Source organism: Astyanax mexicanus, chromosome 5 (genome assembly GCF_023375975.1).
Source record: "Astyanax mexicanus isolate ESR-SI-001 chromosome 5, AstMex3_surface, whole genome shotgun sequence".
Lineage (NCBI taxonomy): Eukaryota > Metazoa > Chordata > Actinopteri > Characiformes > Acestrorhamphidae > Astyanax > Astyanax mexicanus.
In genome coordinates this window covers 9,957,446-9,984,591 of record NC_064412.1, presented here as the reverse complement: position 1 = coordinate 9,984,591, position 27,146 = coordinate 9,957,446, and the positions used below count along the sequence as shown (strand labels likewise).

Below are 27,146 nucleotides of genomic sequence, written 5' to 3'. Positions count from 1 at the left end.
CCTCTCCCGCTAACCGTAATAAACACTGCTGGGAAAAGTTTAGCTGCGCTGCCATGGAGAACAAAACTCAGAGCAAACTATGTGTGATAAAAGCAGCGGAAAATAAACACAGCGAACAGACGCAGGTTAAGCACGTAATGTAGCGCAGCTCAGCTAACTTGTTAGCTAACCTAGGCAGTTTGATAAGTCTCCAGTTTAGTTCAGTGTTGTTTAATGTCTAAAAGAGATTTTAAAGCTTTTTACACTAATATTACGTTATTCAGAGAATTTTAATTGTATCAATTAATATTACAAAATTTATTGAAAACACCTAAAATATACAATTGAACATGTAATATTCAAAATATGGTAAAAACAAGAAAAAAATACAGGTGCTTTACAGATTTGCTAATTTTAAAATGAAATATTTATACGTGTGTTTATATAAGTGTTTTTTCAGTTCTTTATTTAGCTACAAGGTGTTTACATTCACCATGTAAAATTATAAACTGCTGTCTTTCACTGGTTAGATATTATAGTGATCTGCTCCTGGGATATTCCTTTCTTTCTCCAATGGACTGGAAACTTTATAAGAACAAAAACTACTAATTTTATAACTTATTTTGCAGTAAAGAATGTGTTTCTGTATTCTATATATCTGCTCAGTGACAGTGTCGGGTTACAAACCCCGCCCCAGCTCTGTCTCTGCCTAACGGGGCACCTGATTGGCCGACAGAGCTGATTCACGTCTTTCTGCAGAGAAGACTTTGTTGATTCTGCGCATGTGCGCATTAGTAAACTAAAAACCCAGCCAAACCTAAGGCGTTAAAATCTATATTATAAGCACTGCTTTGACAAGAATGAGGATTACTGGCGAGCGGATTGATGGATTTACTTATTTGGAGCGATTTTTGAAGCAGCAGGAGCGGTAAGCGCTGGTGGGGGCTGTGTGTGTGTGACTGAGTGACCTCTAGTTACCCAGGGGGATTAATTACACAAGCTGCTGTAAAACTGTATAAAACAGTCTAAGGCACTCTTTAGGCTCTAATTCAGGAACTGTACAGTGAGAAATGATTGGCTGTTCCATAATCCTGAGAGTCAGGCGGTTCGAATGATGTGTAACATGTCCACATTGAATCAAATATGGATGTACTTAAAAAGCAAATATGCAAATTATAAGTAATAATTTAATAAATAGGCATATTTCGCCCTAAATGTTTATTTTCTAAAAGGAAATACACCTAAATGGGCTAGATAACGGAAAAGCAGAGATCCTAAGCTTGAATATATTGTGTGTTGAGCCTATAATTATTCATAAACACAGCCAGTTATTATGTTATTATGACATTTTTCTGGCCCGCGGGTGGGCCAGGGCGCGTTAAGACGATAAAGTAGAAGATTTTGCTTTTATGCCAGTGTTGCCTACTCTCAACGCTCTTTTAGCCAGTTTGAAATCTAGAATGGTTGTTAAAGAATGAGCCAAACTCACACGCAGCTAAAGGTGGGCAATCCAGGTCCAGAAATTAAAAATCCATGCCATGGATTAGGTTGAATTAAGTTAGCTCCAGAGCCAGCCAGGCAACGGGAGCGAAATCCTGGGATGGATTTTTACTTTTTGAACCTACATTACCCACCTCTACACCTAAACTCATAAAATTAAAAGCTCACACGCGCTCTACAAACGAATTTACAACACTGAATCATAGCTTAGACCTAGCAAGCAAACCTCGGCATGTCTTGGCATGTACCAAGCCACCATATTCGATATTCAGCGGAGATTCGCCTTTCGGCCGTTCTCTTGCTCACAGGCAATGTCCTAAACTCTCCCAAATTACATTTTCCAAACCACAGAAGAACAGAGAACAAACTACAAACGTCAGATTTTCTGAAAACACCCAACCTTTCTGTTTCTCCGAGAATATTTACTGAAAATGGCAGGAATCGCTGCAGCGGGAGCTGAAGCTGTTAAGGGACCGTCTGCAAAGTACGGACCCTGATTAAAAACGTAAACATTCACAGCGCCGTTTAATGCATTTCTATAAAAAAATAAAATCACTTGTAGTCTTTAGAGACACGCCTCTAAAGACTACAAGTGATTTTATTTTTATATTTCATATTAGTACAGTACAGTAGCAATTTTCATTATTAAAAAATTAACATAAAATTAACCGAATCATATTTTTCAAAACCAAAATTTGTAGTATGTTTATCAGGTGTGTCTCTAAAGACTACAAGTAATTTTATTTCTATATTTCATATTAGTACAGTACAGTAGCAATTTTTATTATTAAAAAGTTAATATAAAATCAACCGAGTCATATTTTTCAAAAATAAAAGTTGTAGTACGTTTACCAGGTGTGTCTCTAAAGACTACAAGTGGTTTTATTTCTATATTTCATATTAGTACAGTAAAGTAGCAATTTTTAGTATTAAAAATTAATATAAAATCAGCCGAGTCATATTTTTCAAAACTAAAAGTTGTAGTATGTTTATCAGGTGTGTCTCTAAAGACTACAAGTGATGTTATTTCGATTTTTTATCAATATTTCATATTAGTACAGTACAGTAGCAATTTTTATTATTAAAAAATTAATATAAAATCAACCGAGTCATATTTTTCAAAACTAAAAGTTGTAGTATGTTTATCAGGTGTGTCTCTAAAGACTACAAGTGATTTTTTATAAATATTTCATATTAGTACAGTACAGTAGCAATTTTTATTATTAAAAAATTAATAAAAAATCAATCGAATCATATTTTTTAAAATTAAAAGTTGTAGTATGTTTATCAGGTGTGTCTCTAAAGACTACAAGTGATTTTTTATCAATATTTCATATTAGTACAGTACAGTTGCAATTTTTAGTATTAAAAAAATAATAAAAAATCAACCGAATCATATTTTTCAAAACTAAAAGTTGTAGTATGTTTATCAGGTGTGTCTCTAAAGACTACAAGTGGTTTTATTTCTATATTTCATATTAGTACAGTACAGTAGCAATTTTTATTATTAAAATATTTATAAAAAATCAACCAAATAATATTTTTCAAAACTAAAGGTTGTAGTATGTTTATCAGGTGTGTCTTTGATGACTACAAGTGATTTTATTTCTATATTTCATATTAGTACAGTACAGTAGCAATTTTTTGTATAAAAAATTAATAAAAAATCAATCGAATCATATTTTTCAAAACTAAAGGTTGTAGTATGTTTATCAGGTGTGTCTCTAAAGACTACAAGTGATTTTTTTTATCAATATTTCATATTAGTACAGTACAGTAGCAATTCTTATAATTAAAAAAATAATATAAAATCAACCGAGACATATTTTTAAAAACTAAAAGTTGTAGTATGTTTATCAGGTGTGTCTCTAAAGAGTACAAGTGATTTTATTTCTATATTTCATATTAGTGCAGTACAGTAGCAATTTTTATTATTAAAAAATTAATATAAAATCAACCAAATCATAGTTTTCAAAAGTAAAAGTTGTAGTTATTTTTCAGGTGTGTCTCTAAAGACTACGTATGATTTTTTTTATCTATATTTCATATGGGCGTGTTACAGTAGAAATGCATTAAACGGCGCTGTGAATGTTTACGTTTTTAATCAGGGTCCGTACTTTGCAGACGGTCCCTTAAGAGCTTCTGCGCCCGCTGCAGCGATTCCTGCCATTTTCAGTAAATATTCTCGGAGAAACAGAAAGGTTGGGTGTTTTCAGAAAATCTGACGTTTGTAGTTTGTTCTCTGTTCTTCTGTGGTTTGGAAAATGTAATTTGGGAGAGTTTAGGACATTGCCTGTGAGCAAGAGAACGGGAAAGGCGAATCTCCGCTGAATATCGAATATCAAACTAACTTTACTCGGCTGCGGTAAAGTTAGTTTTATGTTTGACATTCGTGAGAGATTCGGAATTTCGGACTTCCTCCCCCTTAATCAAAACGGACATTCATCACTGTAATTGTGTAATTGTTTCTTGCTATAATGAGGGAACACAACAAACTACAACCACAGTTTTTACTGAAGATTGTATATTTTACATCAAATTTAACAAAAATACTGCCGCAACGATAGCGCTCTCTTAGGGACCGTGGCACAATTACGGACCACAGCAAAAAACGAAAAACACTATTAAACTCTCTTAAATGTGATTCCTTGATGGCAAAACTAACAGTAAGTTATACAAACATATATTGCCTACATATTACAAGCCTTAAATATAAATAGTTAATTTATTACTTTTTACAACTTTATTAGTCAAATAAATGCATTAAACTCAGTTATCAATGAATGTAATAGTCTCAAATCAACTTTGTCATGTACATATACATCATCCTTATATTACAAAGCTTATTTTTAATGAGTCTGTTAATTTATTTTAAAATAGAATTTCCTTACATGTTACATGTTAAGGCTTACTTTTTCATTTAGTCAATTCACTTATTTTACGTTAAATGAATGATCAAATAAATGCATTAAACTCAATCATCGTCAGAAGTAATCATTTCAAATCCACTGTATCATGTACACCTATATATTCCTTACATGTTACAAAGCTTATTTTTTAAATTAGTCTGTGTATATATTTTATATTAAATTAATTATCAAATAAATGCATTAAACTCAATCATCGTTAGAAGTAATAATTTCAAATCAACTTTATCATGTACAGATATATATTCCTTACATGTTACAAGGCTTATTTTTTTAACTAATTGGTTTATTTATTTTATATTTAATTAATTATCGAATAAATGCATTAAACTCAATCATCGTTAGAAGTAATAATTTCAATTCAACTTTATCATGTACACGTATATATTCCTTTCATGTTACAAAGCGTATTTTTTAAATTACTTAGTTCATTTATTTTATATTAAATTAATTATCAAATAAATGCATTAAACTCAATCATCGTTAGAAGTATTTATTTGAAACCAACTTTATCATGTACAGATATATATTCCTTACATGTTACAAGGCTTATTTTTTTAATTAGTCGGTTTATTTATTTTATTTTAAATTAATTATCAAATAAATGCATTAAACTCAATCATCGTTAGAAGTAATCATTTCAAATCAACTTTATCATGTACAGATATATATTCCTTACATGTTACAAGGCTTATTTTTTTAATTAGTCGGTTTATTTATTTTATTTTAAATTAATTATCAAATAAATGCATTAAACTCAATCATCGTTAGAAGTATTTATTTGAAACCAACTTTATCATGTACAGATATATATTCCTTACATGTTACAGGCTTATTTTTATAATTAGTCGGTTTATATTCTTTATATTAAATTAATTATCAAATAAATGCATTAAACTCAATCATCGGTAGAAGTATTTATTTCAAACCAACTTAATCATGTACACCTATATATTCCTTACATGTTACAAGGCTTATTTTTTTAATTAGTCGGTTTATATATACATGAGACAGGGCTCCGCCCCTTCCCCAGGTGTTTCCAATTCTAGTGTGTTTTATGTTACTATAGCCCTCCTCTGCCACCTTGTCCTCCATCGGTCTTTGCACCTTCCTCTGTTGTCTGTCTCTCCGTTTCTGTGTTGCTATAGCCCTAGTTCAGTGTTTATTCATAGTTTGTTTCCCTTGCTCCCTATTCTGTGTTTTTCTGTTTATTTCTAGTTTCCTGTTTTTTTTATCCATTGTTTCATTCGTCGCTCCCTAGTTCCCTGCTTAGTGTTTTGCTTCTTGTTGTTTTTGCTGTGTTAATATATCCCTGCCTTATTTAGTTTAGTACTTATTCTGTTCCTCGTTAATTTTCTTGTATATATATTCCTTGTTTATTTTTGTTATTATTATTATCTCTTGTTGGCTTAGTTTATGTTCTCTAGTTTCACTGGGTTGTTTTGGTTTTTGGTTATTCGTTTATCTTTGTTAAGTGTTTACTTGTTTCTTGTTTCATTGTTTATTTGTTATTTATTTAATAAATTATTTATATCGCTCTTACCTGCACTTGTGTCCGCCTCCTCGTCTCCCTGCCTGGGTCATTCCGTGACAGTTGTACAGATATATATTTCTTACATGTTACAAAGCTTATTTTTTTAATTAGTCAGTTTATATATTTTATATTAAATTAATTATCTAATAAATGCATTAAACTCAATCATCGTAAGAAGTAATAATTTAAATTCAACTTTATCATGTACACCTATATATTCCTTACATGTTACAAGACTTTTTTTTTTTAATTAGTCGGTTTATATATTTTATATTAAATTAATGATCAAATTAATGCATTACCCTCAAACACCGTTAGAAGTATTTATTTCAAACCAACTTTATCATGCACAGATATATATTCCTTACATGTTACAAAGCTTATTTTTTTAATTAGTCGGTTAATATATTTTATATTAAATTAATTATCAAATAAATGCATTAAACTCAAACACCGTTAGAAGTATTTATTTCAAACCAACTTTATCATGTACAGATATATATTCCTTACATGTTACAAGGCTTATTTTTTTAATTAGTCGGTTTATTTATCTTATATTAAATTAATTATCAAATAAATGCATTAAACTCAATCATCGTTAGAAGTATTTATTTCAAACCAACTTTATCATGTACAGATATATATTCCTTACATGTTACAAAGCTTATTTTTTAATAAGTCGGTTTATATATTTTATATTAAATTAATTTTTAAATATATAAATAATTACGATGAGTGAATATTAAAATTCAATCATCGTAAGAAGTAATCATTTCAAACCAACTTTATCATGTACAGATATATATTCCTTACATGTTACAAGGCTTATTTTTTTAATTAGTCGGTTTATTTATCTTATATTAAATTAATTATCAAATAAATGCATTAAACTCAATCATCGTTAGAAGTATTTATTTCAAACCAACTTTATCATGTACAGATATATATTCCTTACATGTTACAAAGCTTATTTTTTAATAAGTCGGTTTATATATTTTATATTAAATTAATTTTTAAATATATAAATAATTACGATGAGTGAATATTAAAATTCAATCATCGTAAGAAGTAATCATTTCAAACCAACTTTATCATGTACAGATATATATTCCTTACATGTTACAAGGCTTATTTTTTTAATTAGTCGGTTTATTTATCTTATATTAAATTAATTATCAAATAAATGCATTAAACTCAATCATCGTTAGAAGTATTTATTTCAAACCAACTTTATCATGTACAGATATATATTCCTTACATGTTACAAAGCTTATTTTTTAATAAGTCGGTTTATATATTTTATATTAAATTAATTTTTAAATATATAAATAATTACGATGAGTGAATATTAAAATTCAATCATCGTAAGAAGTAATCATTTCAAACCAACTTTATCATGTACAGATATATATTCCTTACATGTTACGAGGCTTATTTTTTTAATTAGTCTGTTTATTTATTTTATATTAAATTAATTATCAAATAAATGCATTAAACTCAATCATCGTTAGAAGTATTTATTTCAAACCAACTTTATCATGTACAGATATATATATCTTACATGTTACAAGACTTATTTTTTTAATAAGTCGGTTTATATATTTTATATTAAATAAAATTTTTAATATATAAATAATTACGATGATTGAATATTAAAATTGATATTAAAAATGATACTACTGGTTTAACAGTATATCCCGCAGCAGGACAACACGACTGAACTTGTGGCCACTTAAGGTAGCACTTTAATTCTTAGTACATTTCTAATATACCTGGTGTATAATAGTAATATAGTTGTAATACAATATTACTGTTAGCATATTTAAAATATGGGTTTACATACATGAAGTAGCATGTTTAAATGTTACTCAAGTATATTTAAAATATAAGGACAATCTAAGTAAGACTTTTGTACTTTCGTACGCAAAACTCCCCGAACTCCCTGACTCCTCCTGACTCCGGTCTGAACACCGCTGCCTCTTCATACAGGGAGGGTGTTACTGGTAATGATCGCTAGATGGTGCTTCTTCCACGTGTCATTCAGTTCCATAGAGCTACTGCGGTATTATGCTTACTTATATAAAAAAAATATTTTGAGTAGGGTTTGTATTTCTCAGACGACGAGGCATAAGCTGTGCGCTAGGTCTGAAACATGTTTAAATTTTAGTGCATAAACACTATAATGACAAAAAATATCCTACATTTAAAACTGTAAAAATTGTACAGCCGAATCTGTGCCATGTACAAAGTAACTTTAAAATACATTTTATTATTATTAAGCATAGTGTCTTGTACATTGACCTAATTGCAAAAGTAAGATATGTCATTAAAAACATTAATAAAAACTACTGAAAATACTGTAAAAAAAAAAAAAAAAAAAAAAAAAAACATTTGTTACCTGTCCCCACTCTCTAACTATAAACTTTACCATGAAATATAATTATTAATTATAATTTTCTGCATTGTTGTGTGACTCCAAATCCCATTTATGGTTTAACTTTTTACATTTTAGTTGTGTCCCTGGGTAAAAAAAAAAAAGTAGATTAAAGTATACTAAGCATTATTATGCTATAGTGTACTAAAGTGTACTTGTAGCCACATTGTTATTCAGTATATTTAAAGAGTGCTAAAATGGAACAACTTAAAAATTGTATAGGAGTCTTACTTAAATTGTGCTAAGTGTACTTAATTGTACTAAAATTAAACTATTTAAAATATACTTAAGTAACATTTAAACATACTACTTCATGTATGAAACCCCATATTTTGAGTATGCTTACAGTAAAATTATAATACATTTAATTTGTATTACAACTGTATCACTATTAAACACCGGGCATATTAGAAATGTACTAAGAATTAATACTAAATATATTTACAGTAGAGTACAAATATGTTTTTTTCCCTTTCTTTTGTAAGTAGCACACTTCTAGTATGCTTCGTTGGGTATAAAAATATATTTTAATATACTGTACTATAGTATTTAGCGTGTTACAAATTTACTTTACATTATATAAATGTAGTAATTTAATGACTTTCTAAAAAGTTACATGATACATTGCACTTTAAGTGATTTTCGGTAACAGCTGTTTTAACACACTTTGCTAAAAATGTACAAAAATATATTTGGAAAAAAGTATTTTAAAAGTATATTGAATTACATTAAATTAAAAGTGTACTTCGTAGTACACTCTATTGTACTTTTTACGTTTACTTTCAAACATTTAATGAAAGCATAATATTAATGTACTTTTCATATGTTTTAAGTAAGTACATAATCTGTTTGTATATTTACAGCATACTTACACATTTCTTAATATGTTTAAGAATAATTTAAGTATATATTTTTTTCATCAGGGCGATTTGGCGGAATATACCATATATATGTGTCACCACATGACTACGTATTCATGTCTACAGAGTAGACATTGTAAGGAATCTTTTATATATCTTTATTTTAAACGTATGTATTGCAATTTATATGTTTACTATAATCTGTGGCCATTCAAAAAACCTCCAAATCTCCTCCCACCAGAACAACGCGCTGCTCTGGCGGTGACGTGTTTCCTCCATGACTTAGGTGATGCCATTCGGCCAGAAACACAAGCGGAGCACGAGTTCAGCAGCAGCAGGAGCGAGGTAGCAGTGTGAGGATTACAGCGTTATAGCGGTGTTTCTCGGTGTGTGAGCGGCTGTAGTGAGACTGTGAGGAGTTTATAGGCGGTGTGAGTGTTTTATATAGCTAGTTTGAGAAGGTTTAGGCTGTAGAGACGCAGCGTTAGCTTCGCTCATTCATTCAGGAGTGAGGTCGCTTAGCTAGCTTGCTAGTTTTGCTAACGCTAGTTTAGCTAACCGCTAAGCTAACTACCTACCTAGCTAACAAAGGAAACGGAGGAGGTGTCCGGGCAGCGGGCGTGTTGTTTGGCTTTGTGAGAGATTTAGCTATTATTTGAGGTTGGGAGCACAACATAAACATTGTGGTGTACTAATACTATTATTTTTGTTAAATTACATACGTTTATAGCTAAGAAAGAGGCTTATTTTTGTTCAGTTTTCTTTCTTTTTTTTTCCAGTGTTGGGAGACCGCTGTTAGCTCCTAGGCTAATAGTTAGCGTAAGCTAAGCTAGGCTAGCTATTGTAGCGTCGTTTTTCCAGCTGCTTTCTAGCTAAAAAATAAGCTCTGCCCGCTGTCTGAGCCGAGATGGCTGAAATGTACATTCGCGTGGCCGAGGAGGAGAACGAGGAGCCAATGGAGATTCCGTCAGAAGACGACGGAACCGTGCTGCTCTCCACGGTGTCGGCGCAGTTCCCGGGCGCCTGCGGCCTGCGCTACCGGAGCCCCATATCGCAGTGCATGCGGGGGGTGCGCCTGGTGGAGGGGGTCCTGCATGCTCCTGAAAACGGCTGGGGAAACCTCGTCTACGTCGTGAATTACCCTAAAGGTTAGTAACGTTAACTAGTTAATTAAATAGATTTATCTTTCTACACACGTAGAAAATAACAATAGCTAGATAGTGTAAACAAAATTAACTTATTTTCTGGGGCCCACTACATAGCTACCGAAGTACTGAAAACAATTACCCTTTGACTGTAGATAAAGGGGAGCAATTTGGCTCTAAATATCACGATATTTCAGGCAGTGTTTCTAATATCGATTCGAGAAAAGAAAACCCCATAAATTATTGATCCATTCCAAGAATACACTTCTACAACAAAAACGTCGTGAATTACCCTAAAGGTTAGTAACTAGTTAAGCCGTTATCTTTCTATGCACCTAGAAAAGAACCATAGCTAAAATATATATATAGAATTAATTTTCTCTCAGGGGCTTAAAAACTAGTTAACGACAGAAGTACTGTAAATAATGACCTTAACTAACGTAACTAAATAGAATTAATGTGATGTTAGCAATAGGAAGCATTTGGGCTGAGCTTGGGGGCTCACTAGCTAGGTTAACTAACAAGCATGTTACAGAAGTACTAGAAATAATGATCCTTGGACTATAATGGGATAATGGTAGGCGATAAAACCCTAAATATCACGATATATCGGGTAATGTTTCCGATATCAATTTGTTAAATAAATAAATATATAAAAAATTAATATTAAAGCTTTATAAACATTCCACAGGAACAAAAACAAAATCTGTTTGCACTATTAGCCGGCTTACAATGCTCAGTTGCTTCACGCTGCATTATTTTATAGACATTTAAACATATGGCCCTGAGAGCTTTGAAAGTGCACATGTAGTTTATAAAAAAACTGTGTTTATACACACAGTACCTTGAGGTAGAGGAACAGACGGCAATATTAATTTTGTGGAAACGCATGAATTAATTTTGTAAACTGATCACCTATCCTACGTATTCATTCATGCTCATCAGTCGACTTTTTTTAGAGTTACTCAAGGCCACTTTGAGTCTTATTAATGGTGTAAAATTGTAAGCCTGTTGCAAGCATAGGTTAAAAATGCTGTATTTCGGAATGCTAGGGACGAATGAAGGTGGACTATTCAACAAAAGTTTGTCCTTGGTATTTTCTAATCCCCAAGTCCATTTCGCTCTGGATTTCTCTTTTAATGTACCACAATACTATACATACAAACTGCAAATATAGTTAAATGGCTATACAAAGTACATTTAAATCAATTGGTTGCTAATAATTGTGATGTTTTTAATTTTAGAACCGGCCCTCCCAGACAACAAAAGGAAGATGGACGAGATCGAGGCTTCATCTGCAAAGATGAAAAGAGGAGACCATAAAACTTCAGATCTGATTGTGTTGGGTTTGCCTTGGAAAACTTCAGAACAAGATTTAAAAGACTACTTCAGTACCTTTGGTGAAGTCATTATGGTGCAGGTAAACAACCAATGTCCACTATTCAAATTGCACAATGTGTAGGCAACTGCAATATTTGTATTGATGTGAAAGTTTAGCTCACTGTGTTCTGATCTCTCCCTGCCTCTCCCAGGTAAAGCGTGATGTTAAGACTGGAAATTCAAAGGGGTTCGGATTTGTGAGATTTGGTGAATGGGAAACGCAAAGTAAAGTCATTGCTCAGCGGCATATGATCGACGGGAGATGGTGCGACTGCAAATTGCCGAACTCTAAGGTAAGAAGTTTTTCACTGCCACAGTACACTACAAATGGTGAGCAATATGAAATGTGGTGTATTATTACTATAGTCAAGTTGTTTACTTGCTGCTTAATATAAATATCAGTAAGTTTTTACAAGGTTAAATTCATTAAATCAACTTGTTTTTCAAAATGTCATGCTCTGCACTGCATTAAATCAAGATCTAGGTTTAATTATGCTCTCCTTTTAACGAATAGTGCAGTTGGTCAATATCCTGTAAGAACTGGCTATATTCAGTGTGGACAGAAAAAAGCAGACTTCATTACATACAATGTATCACGGAAAAAAAAAAAGCCACGATAACAATAAATTATCATGTTGTCAACCCCTATGGCAGACTGAGGTTCCGTACTCCAACTGGACAACACCTTGCTATACCAATAAGAGTCATTGGGTGAGAAACTTAAAGCTACATTCGCCTACTTCTATAACATGATTTAAAATCGTTAGCTGCTCTGGATCAGAGCATGTGCCAAATGCCAGTAATGTTACATTTGGGAAGTCAAATGACGTGGTAGGAAAGCCCCTCAACAGCAAAACTGCTTTTAGGCAGAACCAACAAATTGTCTCTCTTCTGTAACAGCAAGGTCCTGATGAGCCAATGAGGAGCAGAAAGGTATTTGTGGGGCGCTGCACAGAGGACATGACCGCCGATGACCTGCGGCAGTTCTTCATGCAGTACGGCGAGGTCACAGACGTCTTCATCCCAAAGCCTTTCCGAGCTTTTGCTTTTGTTACTTTTGCTGATGATCAGGTATGTATCAGATCAATCAAATGATTGTCAGACAGCAGTATTGTAATTTAATAATTGATCATATCTAAGTGCATACACTAGTAGTATTGATGTTTTACTAAAACATGCAAAATGTTCTTTTTTTTTCCCTCTCTTCTCCAACAGGTTGCCTCCTCCCTTTGTGGAGAAGACCTGATCGTCAAAGGAGTGAGCGTGCACATTTCTAATGCAGAGCCTAAACATAACAACAGTAGGCACATGATGGATCGGGCAGGCCGCTTTGGGAACGGGTTTGGGGGTCAGGGCTTTGGCAGCAGTCGCAGCAGCTCTAGTAGCCTGAGCAACTTTGGTAACTTCAACCTCAACCCAGCCATGATGGCTGCTGCCCAGGCTGCTCTGCAGAGCAGCTGGGGAATGATGGGCATGTTGGCTCAACAGGGTCAGTCCACCACATCTGGCTCGAGCACAAGCACAGGCTCCTCTCGAGACCAGACGCCATATGGCTCAGGCAGCAGTAACTACAACAGCAGTTCAGCTGCTCTTGGGTGGGGTGCCGGGTCAAATACCAGTGCAGGTGGCACTGGGTTTAACACAAGCTTCGGCTCCAGTATGGAGTCAAAGTCTTCAGGGTGGGGTATGTAAGTTGTGGAAGCGGATGGTGTTTGTTTTTGAAGTGTTGGTATTTCTAGTGTGTGTGTTTGGTAAGTATTTTTTTTGAGAGACTTAACTCTTGTCAGGTGTGTGTTTGAGAGGGGGAGCAGGAGAGATGGGGGAAAACTTGGGGGTGGGGGAGGGAAAGCAGATTGTTTTGTACATTTAAACAAGAGATTAAATTTAGTGTTTAAAGTGAGCTATGTTAATCAGAGTGTTACACAGAAATGCATCATCTTTGGTGTAACTTTTTTTTTATTTTCTTTACATTGTTGTATTGATTGCATGGGAGTAGGGAGAAATTACAGTTCAACTGGATTCTTAGAATGCATGCGATTTAAACAGTGGTCATTGAACATGCATGCGAAAAGACCAAAATATCCACTGATCTTTTTTAAAAGCTTGCATTGGAAAGAATCTGGTTGAAACCTGCAATCTTTTGAGTTCAGCATTGTTTGCAAAACTGTTTGGTAAAAATACATTTAAAAGCCTCCATCGAAATCTCTTCTGCAGTTACCAGCTGCGGGTTTTGCCTGGGAAGAAGGCCCTCTGTGGCAGCACTGTGTGGCTGAGATCATAATCCCACCTTCTTCCCCATGTCTAAAAGCTCTCATCGCACGGCTCGCTGACACGGTGGGTGTCTCCTTTGTTTTAATCAACTTCCTTTTTTCTGATTGACAAGAACTACGCTGAAAATGAACAATTTTAACAACTCTTGAGTGCGATTGGTGGTGGAGAAGAGTGAGAAGGCTGCGAGTGAGCGAACGGAGAGAGGAAAGCGTGGAAGCGAGCGAGCGAAAAAGACTGATGCGAGTGCAATGAAAGAGCTCAAATGTGACTGCAGTGGGTGGCTTTTGTGAGCGTGTGATTGAGAGCTTGACAATTCCCAGCTTTACCTATATACAACCCCCAATACATGGACAATTAGTTTACCTGTACCCTAAAGGATATTCCCCCCCTCCCCTTTAGGCCTCCCATTTTCCTTTTCTCCTACAGTAGACTGACAATGTGTTTAAGTAGCTAGTGGAATGTTGTGATGAAATATTTTTTTTGTCTTGCTTATATAATCTGATATGAATGCTGTATGGTGTGTGTGCTTTATTTCCTTGTAACTTGACCTGTAAGTGTGAACTTTGATGTGGATGACCTCGTCAGTGGACGCTGAGGGGGGTGAGAACGAGTGATGGTGTAAGTGTGACCTGTATGTTGAGTGCTGTGAATGTCTGTGGATTGAATTCCTTATAGATAACATTTGCTAAATGTTTTCAAAGGCATTTTATATGGCTTGTCAAATGAAGGGAGTGCTTCAATAAAAAAAAATATTTGACTAGATCTCATACTGGATTGACCTTAAATGATATATGGAAAAAAACAGAAAACTAACTCAATTCACACATTTAGGGGCCTGGGATATGGCTGGCTGCGGGTTGTGCCTGAACCCCAAGTGGAAAGTCTGTTTGGGGACAGCAGAAGATGGAGGAGTGTCTGGTTGCCCATTACACCATTAGCGTCTCTGGTAACAGAAATGGACACCGTATAATTTAGCTGATCTACAGGCACCTTGCATTGGGCTTTTTTGGAGCCAGATTAAGCTTGGCTGTGGTTTGTTTGAATGACACATTTGTTAGATGCTTTAAATGCACGATTTAAAATAGGCTTAATCTGGACCCAAAACAGTAATCTAATCATTTAGATGCAAAATATGACCAGGGACTGATTTTGTACACTGAAATGCAATAATTGGTGCTTTTGTGATTTTAGTGTCTCCATTTTCATTTTTTGGTCAAAGCAGTCTAGAAAATGTGGCATCTGTGGATGTGAAAGGATGTAGGTCACAAATCTATTTACCAAATGTCTTGGCATTCAACAGTTTTATATCAAAATTGAACAGTGTTTTATACGGTTACAATTTCTTACATTCACAGGCAGTGGAAAACTGTTTTGCACACTCTGTATTACAATAAAATAACAACCTGGATGCATGTTTGTGAGTGAATTATTCAAAGTTCCTCATTTCTCCCATTAGAATAAATGTTCTTCAAGGGGAAAAATTAACAAATGTATGCACATTTTATTATACATATCTTCCTAGTTATACTCAATTATCTTCCACTGGCCATGCAATTAGGTTGTCACTTCAGTGTCCATTGCATCCTCATTTGCCTCATTATCTTCTACACTTTTGGTCTTCCTCCTGGCAGCATTCTTCTTTCGCTTCTCCTTCAGTTCTTGATTTGTTTGTGCAACTTCTTCGCTCTTCTGTTGGATGTAGTTATACTAAAAACACATTCAAAAACAAAAATTACGTATAAGTGTTTCTTTACATTACTGGAATCACCTCAATTCAAGGGAGCAGTACATAATCTTACATTAACTTAAGAGTACAAACATCCTGATTTTCCACCCCCTGTCTTTAATGTACCTTGATGCATCACTCTGCCATAAATGGATTAAGCTATGCAGCTATATATTCTAGCCTCTTAAAAATATTATGTGCCAAAAAGCTTCAATATGTTTTAAATAATCGCTGCAAGCAGTTATTCTAATTCTGTAGGTTTCTGTCTAATGCTGTATTTTCAAATGATGTTTCTTATACTTGGTTAAGGTGTTTAGTTAACAGATTAGTTCTGTTATTTTAATTATTATGATTATTCATACCAGTGCTGTGCTTCGTCTTGCGAGAAGTTTTACATCGTCCATGTTAATGTTCTGTCGTTTTGCATGCCTGGAAAGAAAACATTCAGAAAGACCAGTTATTCTTAAACTTATTCTTAAATTTAATTATTTTCACACTTTACTTTCCAGTGTATCCAGTAAAACTGAAATTACCTGGCAAAGGCTTCCAGGTCCTTGGCAAATGTATCTACAATACAAAACAAACAGTGAGTGGTGTGTGATAAGCAATTTATAATAAAGGAAGTCTTTTTATCATACAAAACACTCCATGCTAGGAAAGAACATTGAATAAACTTTACTTTTTTTGTATTACATCTTTTTTTAAAGACTGATTATGGAAAACAACTAGGCTATTGTTTTAAATAGCCTCATAGGCATCATTGGTTAGTGTTGGAATTCTGACACTGAATCGATGTTCTTTTAACGGGTCTGAATGGTTGGGGCTTTAAATCTACATTCAGTGCTTTAAGGTGAAAGTAGCTTCCCACAAATATTAGTACTGACAAAGTACTTACAAATTAATAACATACAAACAAGATATACATATTTAATATAAGTAGAGTTAAGTACAAACTGTACAGTACCAGTCCAAAGTTTGCACAAATTCTCAATTACTTATTCTTTATGTTTATTATTAACTACATTGTAGATTAATATTAAATACATAAAACTAGGAATTAACATGAACTTAATAAGGTAGTATATAAAAAAGGGTTAAGTCTAGCCCAGGTGGATTGAGACGAGTTAAAGCACAGAGTGAAGAAAAAGAGGTAAACAAGTGCTCAGCACCTACAACTCATTTAAGACAGTTGGAGAATCTTTTCAGGTTCTACCATAATGAAGCCAACTGAGAGAATACTAAATGTGGGCAACAAAAAAACACAAGAACCCCCTAGTAACAGATTTATCAAAAAACCTTTAAAAACTGGAAAAGATTCCTTACAGCCCTCCATCCTTCACTTTGACTAGTAAAGCCCCTATGAGACATAATAAACATACTGAGAGCATCACTATAGTACAGTGTGGAAATGTGCGAGTGTTCATTCAACCTTATTTATATGTATGTTTACATGAATGTAGCTGTACTGGGTTAGTCTTTAAGATAAATCTATTTTTAAAAGTGTATTTTTTATTTCTACAGGTCTGTTCTAGCCATACAACATTTCAAACAATTTAATTAAATGTTTTACATTCCATATAATTAGTTCTAACTCACGACTTCTAGAACAATATGATAAATAAAAGTGGCTGTTACATCAGGATTTTAACCTTAAAAATATTAAAAATATAATTGAGCTGCTCACTGAATTATTCTGATTCAGTTTTGAATTTGGCATCTATCTTCAGAAATAAGTCTGAGATTTTATGGTTTAAAACTTTTTTTGTTTACTTTGTTAAATGCCTATGCTATCTTTATAGTTTTGACATCTTAAATATTAATCTACAATGTAAAAAAAATAATATAATTATAGAAAAGATAAAGAACATTAAATGAAAAGAGGTGTGTCCAAACACACTGGTTTGACTGGTACTGCATATAAAACCATAACATTGAGTTTATGTAAAGTCAATGGGCGCAAATAAAATGATTCTGATGTGGGAGATCAAGGTTGTTTTAATGCTTAGTGATGCATTGAATATGAAATAAAAATTGGATGAATAAAGGTTGATTCAATGTCTTTTTGCCATCTGTGTGATCTTTAAACTTACCACACTGCCTGAATGTGATTTCAGCCATAGCTGCAACTGCCTGTCGGCTGAATTCTCGCTCATACTCCGAGGTTAGGTTCTTGCAAATTTTTCCAACTGTGTAGTGAACAGCTGCTTTCAGTCTCTGAAAAAGGCAGAATTATGGGATAAGATAAGCCCAGACAGAACATGAATATTAAAGACCCAAACTTGAGTAAAAGTACATGAGCTCTATCAAAAACATGACTTAGAAGAGTAGAAGTTGAAGTGTTCTTTAAGCTTCATACTTGAAGTATTTAACATTTTTCTGTACTTATGTATTGCCAATAGTTTATTGTAAAATGTAGTACTGAAGTACTAAAAGTAAAAGTACAGTACTTTGTTATTAGTATAGTTATTACAGTAAGCATTGGAAAGTTAGCAGTGCTAAAGATAGAACAGGAGCAGCGAGGTCTTCTTATAAGATCAGCTTGATCTCTTGATTCACTCAATGATGAGGAGCTTCATCAAACCCAGTGAGACAGTGCAGAACAACTACTGCTCTGGCTTTAGTGATAATGTGGGTTTAGAATGATTCCTAACATTTTAATAATTGTAACGAGTACTATACTAATACATATACTAATCTCATCCAAAATATGTAGTGAAGTAAAAGTAGAAGGAGGAGAAAAAAAAAAGAATACTCCAGTCGATCCAGATACAACATTCTAGTACTTAAGTACAGTACTTACATCTCTATATAAGCCTTTGGAATAATCCCACAGCAGGGAAATTTGCAATGTTACAGCAGTGCCAAGGACAGGACAGAAGTCACAGGAAATATACAACAATATAAGATAAAAATAAAAATCTATACTAGTGCATCTTAAACAATTAGATTATCATTTGGACTTCGGACTTGATATAAACACAGTGGACCAACACCAGCAGATGGTATGCCCCCATTAAGTTTGGACTGTGTGTCTCTCCACTCTTCCTCCAGACTCTGGTCCCTTGATTTACCAATGAAATGCTAAATTTACTGATGGTCAGTGATGGTTTGGAGAGACATGTCATCTGCTGGTGTTGGACCACTGAGTTATATCAAGTCCAAAGTCTTCATGCTGACAACTTTTATAGAGATGTGGATTTCATTTTCCAGCAGGACTTGGCACACTGCCAATAGTACCAATTAGTCTTATATATTATTCAAATTTTCTGAGACACTGATTTTTGGGTTTTCATTGGCTGTAAGCCATGATCATCAACGGTAAAAGAAATGAATGCTTAAAATAGATCACTCTGTGTGTAATACATCTATATAATATGTGAGTTTCACATTTTAAAATGAATTACTGAAATTAAGTAACTTTTTTTTAGATGCACTAGTATGTATACATCTCTGTAGAAAAAGTGGGAGACCACTTCAGCTTCTGAATCAGTTCCTCTGATTTTGCTATTTATAGGTATATGTTTGAGTAAAATTAACATATGTTTTGTTATATAAAATACAGACAACGTTTCTCCCAAATTTGCAGAAAAGTATATTGCATTTATTTTCAGACCTCAAATAATGCAAAGAAAACAAGCTCATATTCATAAAGTTTTAAGAGTTCAGAAATCAATATGTGGTGTAATACATGCATCTTGGCATGTTCTCTTACACACTGCTTTTGGATATCTTTATGCCTTTACTCCTGGAGCAAAAATCCAATCAGTTTAGTTTGGTTTGATGGCTTGTGATCGTTCATCTTCCTCTTGATTATATTCCAGAGGTTGTTTAATTAGGTAAAATCAAAGAAACTCATCATTTTTAAGTGGTCTCTTATTTTTTTCCAGGGTATATATATATAGAGTATTTATATATATATATATATATATATTAAAGGAAGTATGGTTCCCCAGTGTTTTTACATGAAAGTAGTGACCAATGTTATTATTGCACACAGGCTGACAGTAAATAAATATAAAAGCAAATAAACAGTAAACTAGTGGTGGTATTGCACACTACTGGTATCAACATCATAACAAACGTCCATGCGACGTTTGGAACTAAGCTAACTGGCTTTAAAAGTTCCCAAACAAGCTTCCAGACATTGATTTTTCAGCCAGTTAGCGTTATTTAGGTTACACAAAGTGATGTATAACTATAATATAAAGTAAATAATATAGGAGTTACAACCTGCGAGTGCGCCTCACTCTCATCCATGTCCTCTCAGCGGGTCTTTAACAGCTGCTGTAGCTTTATTTAATGGTTAGAAAGCTGTCTGTAATATTAAACAGTCTCCACTCTATAAAGAAACGAGTTTAAAGACATTAACATGTTAAAAATTGCGCCAAACTAACTCCCCGCTTTGTAACTAAACAACACACGCTTCCTCACAAAGTGCAGGTTAGTGGCGCCCTCTATTGGTTTGGAGTGGCAATAACAATAGAAAGATAGATAGATAGATAGATAGATAGATAGATAGATAGATAGATAGATAGATAGATAGATAGATAGATAGATAGATAGATAGATAGATAGATAGATAGATAGATAGATAGATAGATAGATAGATAGATAGATAGATAGATAGATAGATAGATAGATAGATAGATAGATAGATAGATAGATAGAGATTTCCTTCTTTCTTGCAATTTCTCTCCTACCAAAATTCCTGTAAAACTTTCAAAGTTTCATGAGCAGGCTCTCTTAGCATGTAAGCTTTGCGTTGTACACAATTTCTCCCCTCTCAAATAAAAGTTATGGAATAATGAATCAATCCTGAGATGTAAATCACTGTATGGAAATGACTTTTTTAATCTACAATATATACATGACATCATGTAAAAAAAAAATAAAGCCTGGCCACGACTTATTATAAAGGCTTGGGAATGAGCTCCTAAGGCGTTGCCATGAATTATTGCCACATGGTATTGAGATCTTCATGAGTGGGAACGAGATAATTAAAGCATGTGAATGAGATATTTAAGTCTTGTACAGAGAATAATAAAGCTTGCTTTTCTGTAAATGAATGCTCATGAAGAAACTGAATATTACACCATAGCTCCTTTAATCCAAGGAAAATATTTAATAGGAAAATGGAGAGTGAATTCGTTTCTTTTTATTTTTCATCTCTGAGTGAATTATGGTGATATTTTGGAGTCTCTTGCAGTGAGACATGGCAGAATGATAAGTAAAAGACACTTAATTTTTATACTAAAAGCTGATAGGCTCAGACACAGACAGTATGCAGACCCGTTTGCCTTCCTTAAACAGTCATATTGTGCACAACCCCTTGAGAGCTGCTTGATTAATTAGCTGGACCTTGTGGCCACAAAAGGATCTTATTGGCTATGATGTAATTAACTTGTTCCCACGCCTTAATAAGTTGTGGCCACACCTTAATTATCCCACACATTAGGTTCTCATTCCCTTAATAAATCGTGGTTAGCATTATTATTATTTTTTTTTTTTTACAGGATGTCACCTTTAAGGGCTCTGTATAATATTACAGCGATTACTTGTTCTTCTTAAGACGCAAGTTTTTATAGTGGATATTTAAATGTAAAATGCAGTTATTTTTATATTAGTGGTGTCAATTAAAACACTAGTATATACTTGTATGTTTGAGGGGAGATAAAGCCAACGTGGGCCAATGGAATAAATAATGCATGACAGGTCAAACTTAGTGGCGTAATTAATTTGTTAATCACAGGCTTTAATGCTTTAACATCGACAGCCCTAGTTAAAATGCAATTATACAAAGGTTAGATGACATAACTAGGCAGGTGCTCCTCTATTGGAAGCCCCTTTGGTGGAGAAAAGTCTTCACTGAATTTAAGGTGTGTACATGTATCACTTTATAAAGGGTTTATAAATGGTTTATAAATGAGTTTATTAAGTATTGTTGATTAGGTTGTAAATGCCTTAAAACCATTGATAAGCAGTTACAACACATTCATTAAAAAGACAATAGTGATCCGTTGTTTGCTTAGTCATTTAATTTATAGTAAATAGTTAAACATACTTACAAACATAGACAAGTTTAATGCTGATTGATGGAAAACACACAGTAAGATCAGTATCTGGAGAGATCTGAGGTTTGACAGTAGAAATGAGTGTGGAATCACTACTTCGCCATTTGTTTTTTACTCACTGTTGTCATTTCTGTCTATGTCGTAATTTATTAATTAACTGCTTATTAATGAGTTTGAAAGCATTTGCGGCCTAATTAATAACCATTAATAATATCCTTTATAAACCATTCATAACCCCTTTATAAATGTAGTCTTATTTTAAAATTGTACCAAATGTTGACTGCTACTGTAACTGTTAGCACTGTAGGTGAGCTTTTAATTATTTCACCCCTGCCGTCCATGCAGCCAGAGTCCATATATTTATTCACTTGTACAGTACAATCAAATTCTTATCCTGTCATATACCAGCTTTAAAAAACAGGGTCAGAGCAAAGGGTCAGCCATGCTGCACTACCTCTGGAGCAGTGAGCACCACTGTGACAGCTTAGCAGCCCCCAAACCTTCAGCCATGCGATCAATAACCCAGAGCTTATAACACTGATCTGCTCACATGACTTAATCCTGCATACAGTCAGCACAGACCTTTGGCTTGATGAACTTTAGATGTGAATCAAAGGTGAAAACTGCAGGAAGATACAGTAGCTCTCCAACAGGAAGTTTGGTGACCACTCCCCTTCTTGGACAGATCTACGTTTTTTTATATGAACTGTGGTAATGAGATGCTGAACTACTGCTTAAAATAAAAAAATCAATTACCTTGTCACATTAACATATTGTAACTGTCACACACACAAAATATCCCTCTGTATTTTTTAGTTTCATTAATAATAGATGAATTGAAATGCTCCAGATTGACTTGTAATAAAGTATTTTTAGATGTAGTTCTCCTGCAATTTTTTGGGTTGATTTTACTTTTAATTTTAAATACATTAAACACAATAATACAGCATATTTCATTAATGTCTTGGGTTAGAAGTTGCAAAGTCTTACACTAGTATTTAAAATGTGGTTTATTTCACTTATTTCATACAGACATCATGTACTTATTTGCATAGATGTTTAATTGGTTCAAACAAAAAAATAAAAAAACAAAAAATTGTAGTAGGAAAACAGTTCACTTCTAAAGTATCTAAAAAAGACATTTATACCAGTTATACAACTTCAAATCAAGCATTTTTCCTATAGGTTTTCGGTTGAATTTACTTTTAATGTTAAATACAGTAAATATGATAATATAGCATATTTCATTCATTTATTGGAAAAGAAATTGCACAGTCTTACACTAGTATTTAAATGTGGTTTAATTCACTTCATACAGACATCATGTACTTATTTGCATAGATGTTTAATTGGTTCCACCAAACAAATCAAAACAAAAAATTGTAGTAGGAAAACAGTTCACTTCTAAAGTATCTAAAAAAAGACATTTATACTAGTTAATTTCAAATCAAGCATTTTTCCTATAGGTTTTCGGTTGATTTTACTTTTAATGTTAAACACGTTAAACATGATAATACAGCATATTTCATTCAGTTATTGGGAAAGAAATTGCACAGTCTTACACTAGTTATTAAAATGTGGTTTATTTCACTTCATACAGACATCATGTAGTTATTTGAATAGATGTTTATTTGTTTCAACCAAAAGAATAAAACCAACAGATTGTAGTAGTAAAACAGTTCACTTCTAAAGTATCTAAAAAAGACATTTATTCCAGTTAACTTGAAATCAAGCAGTTTTCTTATAGGTTTGTTTGCAGGTTTTGTCTCCACATCTGAGTTCCTGGAAAAAAGAGAGAGAAAGAAACAGAAATGAGATTGTAATTCACCCAAATGAGTTTCACTGCAGCAGTATAATTACTTTTTTTTTTTTTAACTAATAATAAATGTGCACATACAAGATAGAGAACATCTCCCTCTATCCAGTGAGTCCATCCTCTGTCTTTGATCTCTCCTTTCTGCACACACACCAGCTTGTCACCATCCCAGTTGACCAGCGTCTGTGAACAGGCAGTTGCATACATATGAATGTTTTTTATACAGACAATAAGAAAAGTAAATGGTTTGTCAACAGAATGTCACATACAGTAGCAGGCAAAAGCTTGGACACACCTCTTCTCCTTGAATGTGTTTTCTTTCTTTATGATTTTCTACATTGTAAATTTAATATTGAATACTTTAAAGCTGTACAGGAATTATTTTGCGAACAAAAAGTGTTAAACAAACCAGAATATGTTTTATGCTTTAGATTCTTCTAAGTACTTCTAAGTAGCGCATTTATCTTTGAGGACAGATCTGCACAGATTCACCTGGAATAGTTTTTTAGCATCTTGAAGAAGTTCCTGGAGGTGCTGAACAATAGTTGCTGCTTTTCCTTCATACTGTGAAGCTCCAGCTCATCCCAATTAAATCACCTCAAATCATCATCTCATTTCATCATGTTTAGATCAGGGGATTATAGTGGGGGACAAACACCTTTTTGTTTTTACTGTTTCCTATGTAATTTCATATGTGCTTATTAAAGCTGTGTCCAAACCTTTGACTGGTAATGTACTTGGTTGAACTGCACAACAATTAATTACTTAATACAAAATTACAGCACTGCTTACTTTATAATGAAACATTCAGTAAACGTTTCTAAAAACATCCAACACTCAGCTTGTGAGATGTGTTGGTTAGCATTAAGTTAAATTATAATATGTTTACCTTGCATTTTCTGTTGTCCAGGCCTTTGGTCACCTCCTCAAACTCCTCGCCGACTTTGAAAGTGCATGAGTAGTTTCTGAAGGAGGTCAGAGTTTTGATGTCGAAAGAATCTCCATCTTGCTCAATCACTTTCTGAGGCTTCAGCATGCCCGCTATCTTCCGCGTCGCAAAATCAATTCCTGTAATGAGAGAAGTGTCTTTAATGATTCTTCAAACACTTCTTATAACTGTTATCTAACATTAAATCAAATTACCGATAAACACAGCTACTCATTCTTACAAATATCTAACTGGCCAATCATATGGCAACAATTCAAAGCAATATATTATGCAGCTGTAGGACAGTACATAGAAATTATGTACACATAATCTATAAGATGATTTCAGTGATTTTGAGTGTGTCATGATTGTTGGTGCAAGATGGGCTGGTTTAAGTATTGAGTATTTATACAGATGCAGATCCCCTGGGGCTTACAGGAGTTTTCTCAGATTGGTGCAATCAATGCTTGTATAAAAGCATTTTCAGTGCAATGTCCCTTAAAAGTGAAGCAACCACAAGCAACCAGCAGCTCTGCAGGTTGGTTGCAGTATGTTGTATAGCTCCTCTCGCTCCCATATGTTTTAATGACAAGACAGCAAATTTTCCATCTCATTATTCTCCTCTAAACTGTGCCACATTTTTTTTTTCGTGCAAAAATGATTTACATAAAACATTTCGGTCATTTGTAAGAAGGTGGGGTTACACTTAATAATGAAGTGATTGATGGCCTTGGCTATAACAGATCACTTTACAAGACCTAAATCATTAAGTTTATTATCTGGAGCATCTAATTTAGTTTAACTTAAATGAATTAATTGCACATTTACTGTTCAAAAAGTACATGATTTGGCCAAACAGAGTATAGTAAACTAAAGCATGGCCCTAAAAAAATATCTGCACTGCCCAGGCTCTAATTACAAATTTGGCATCACGGTGGACCATTTTGTATTTAATTCTGTAGAACACATGGAAATGGAGCAATGGGGATCATGTATTTTACTAAAGTAAAGTAAAAAAGTTGAAAAACATTATTGGAGCTGACGGAAAGGCTACAGTAACTCAGTTAGACACCTTGTACAGCTGGAGAACAAGCTCACCAAAAGCAGACAGTTAACCACTAAAAACAAGAAAGTGCTTATTAAATATAGTAGTATTATATTAGTAGTATATTAGTGTCCTCTGAAAGTGTGTAAAATGATACCACAAGATATTAAGGAAGCATTGACATAACTTTAATATTTTCTCAACTTCTATTTTATCAGGCTTAATTAAAAATAAAAGTTGAATAAAAATGTTATGTTTTTCTTCTACAATCCAGCTTATTTCAGCTTATTAAGTGTATAATAGTTTACAGTAGTCCCAATTGAGCCCTTCTGCTGAATGACCATGAACTGATTATCATGATGTGAAGGGGGAGAAATCAGTCATGCATGTCTTTAAAAGACAAAAAAAATTACATAAAAATTTAGCTTTTTAGTTCTATAGTTCTATACTTTATTTATGAAGTAAATTATGATATTTATAAATTGCAATAGTAGAGCAAATTGGAAGGGAGAACTTCCAATTATTAATCATATGTAAAAATGTAAGAATATCCAAAACAGTAACAGAACAGGAAATAGATAAAACCTTCAACTTTTAATGAAAGTCAATGCAAAAAGAGTTCATTTCAAATCATTTCTATTGGTCCATTCATCAGGACAGTTTGAGACAGTGTAAAGGATAGTTTGTGTTTTCAAAATATGTAGTAAACTAAAAAGAAATTTAAGAAAAATATAGATACATGTATCTTATTGGACAGCAACCCAAAAGGGTGAAATTATGAACATATCTTTATTAATTGGAAGAGCTCAATTCTTCAGTTAAAATGAATGAGTTCCAAAACCTGTATCATACAGATTAAAAGCTTCTACTCACCAAGGGCAACCATGTACGCCTCAAAGTTTTCATTTTCCACGATGTCCCACGTCCCGCTGTAGTTGGCTGGCATGTTTGAGATTCACTCTGAGGAGAGTCAGACACCTTCTGCAACTTCTGGACTGTCTTGGCCTGGGCAGTTGGAATTTAAGCGCATTAAGGCGTGTAAAAGAGTCACAGATGTGATGTGTCGGATTTCAGTTCGCTGAGTGTCCTGTGTGTAGTAATATGGGGCAGGGGTGATCCCTCTGACACAATGGCTATTTTAAAGGCCGGCTCGGAAGGGCAGTTCTCTGGGTCTGATTCTAACGTTTTGCATACTTGGGAAGGATATGTCTCGGGGGAGCTGCATGAGAACAATGTGTCTCATTAAGCACATGTTTGGGCCATGGGTCGAGGATAGAGAGTTTATGCTGTGGGCAGGTTGTAGCTGGTTCAGGTATGCTGTGTTTTTTTTATATTCCTGATTCAAGGTTCAAGGTTTATTATCTAGGGCAAATCTTAATTATAGTTTACAATAGCAGTACAGTACTGTTACAAGAATTTAGCTGGCATTGTCAAAGTACTGTGCCTTTTGGCCCTTAAAACATCTCTATCCAGACAGGATTTGTTTCTCAAGGGGACGTCTGTGAAAAATATTTCACACTTTTACTCGGT

The 27,146-nt window shown here is 33.7% G+C and overlaps 3 protein-coding genes across 6 annotated transcripts; 1 reads left to right on the top strand and 2 right to left on the bottom strand.

Moving 5' to 3' along the window:
* The first annotated feature begins 9,509 nt into the window (after nucleotides 1–9,509).
* tardbpb (TAR DNA binding protein b) lies at nucleotides 9,510–15,438 on the top strand. 4 transcript variants are annotated; one of them, XR_001518740.3, is made up of 7 exons: nucleotides 9,511–10,382; nucleotides 11,624–11,799; nucleotides 11,912–12,052; nucleotides 12,414–12,470; nucleotides 12,660–12,830; nucleotides 12,975–14,093; nucleotides 14,862–15,438. XR_001518740.3 is itself a non-coding variant. In XM_007253385.4 (6 exons), exons 1-6 carry the CDS (start codon nucleotides 10,142–10,144, stop codon nucleotides 13,449–13,451), a joined length of 1,263 nt encoding a protein of 420 aa, XP_007253447.2. In that variant the 5' UTR covers nucleotides 9,510–10,141; the 3' UTR covers nucleotides 13,452–15,438. The 4 variants fall into 4 exon arrangements, 3 of the variants coding, with proteins under 3 accessions (XP_007253447.2, XP_007253448.2, XP_049335016.1); XM_007253385.4 differs by having other exon boundaries at nucleotides 9,510–10,382; nucleotides 12,975–15,438; XM_049479059.1 differs by lacking the exon at nucleotides 9,511–10,382 and adding an exon at nucleotides 10,613–10,678 and having other exon boundaries at nucleotides 12,975–15,438.
* Nucleotides 13,599–20,205, bottom strand: cenps (centromere protein S). Its single transcript, XM_007253384.4, has 5 exons — nucleotides 19,987–20,205; nucleotides 17,847–17,970; nucleotides 16,290–16,323; nucleotides 16,119–16,185; nucleotides 13,599–15,737 (listed from the first exon to the last, which is right to left on the bottom strand). Exons 1-5 carry the CDS (start codon nucleotides 20,011–20,013, stop codon nucleotides 15,585–15,587), a joined length of 405 nt encoding a protein of 134 aa, XP_007253446.3. The 5' UTR covers nucleotides 20,014–20,205; the 3' UTR covers nucleotides 13,599–15,584.
* Nucleotides 20,206–23,394: 3,189 nt separating this feature from the next.
* On the bottom strand, nucleotides 23,395–26,785 carry rbp7b (retinol binding protein 7b, cellular). Its single transcript, XM_007253387.3, has 4 exons — nucleotides 26,490–26,785; nucleotides 24,533–24,711; nucleotides 23,725–23,826; nucleotides 23,395–23,609 (listed from the first exon to the last, which is right to left on the bottom strand). Exons 1-4 carry the CDS (start codon nucleotides 26,560–26,562, stop codon nucleotides 23,556–23,558), a joined length of 408 nt encoding a protein of 135 aa, XP_007253449.1. The 5' UTR covers nucleotides 26,563–26,785; the 3' UTR covers nucleotides 23,395–23,555.
* Between the last annotated feature and the right edge of the window lie 361 nt (nucleotides 26,786–27,146).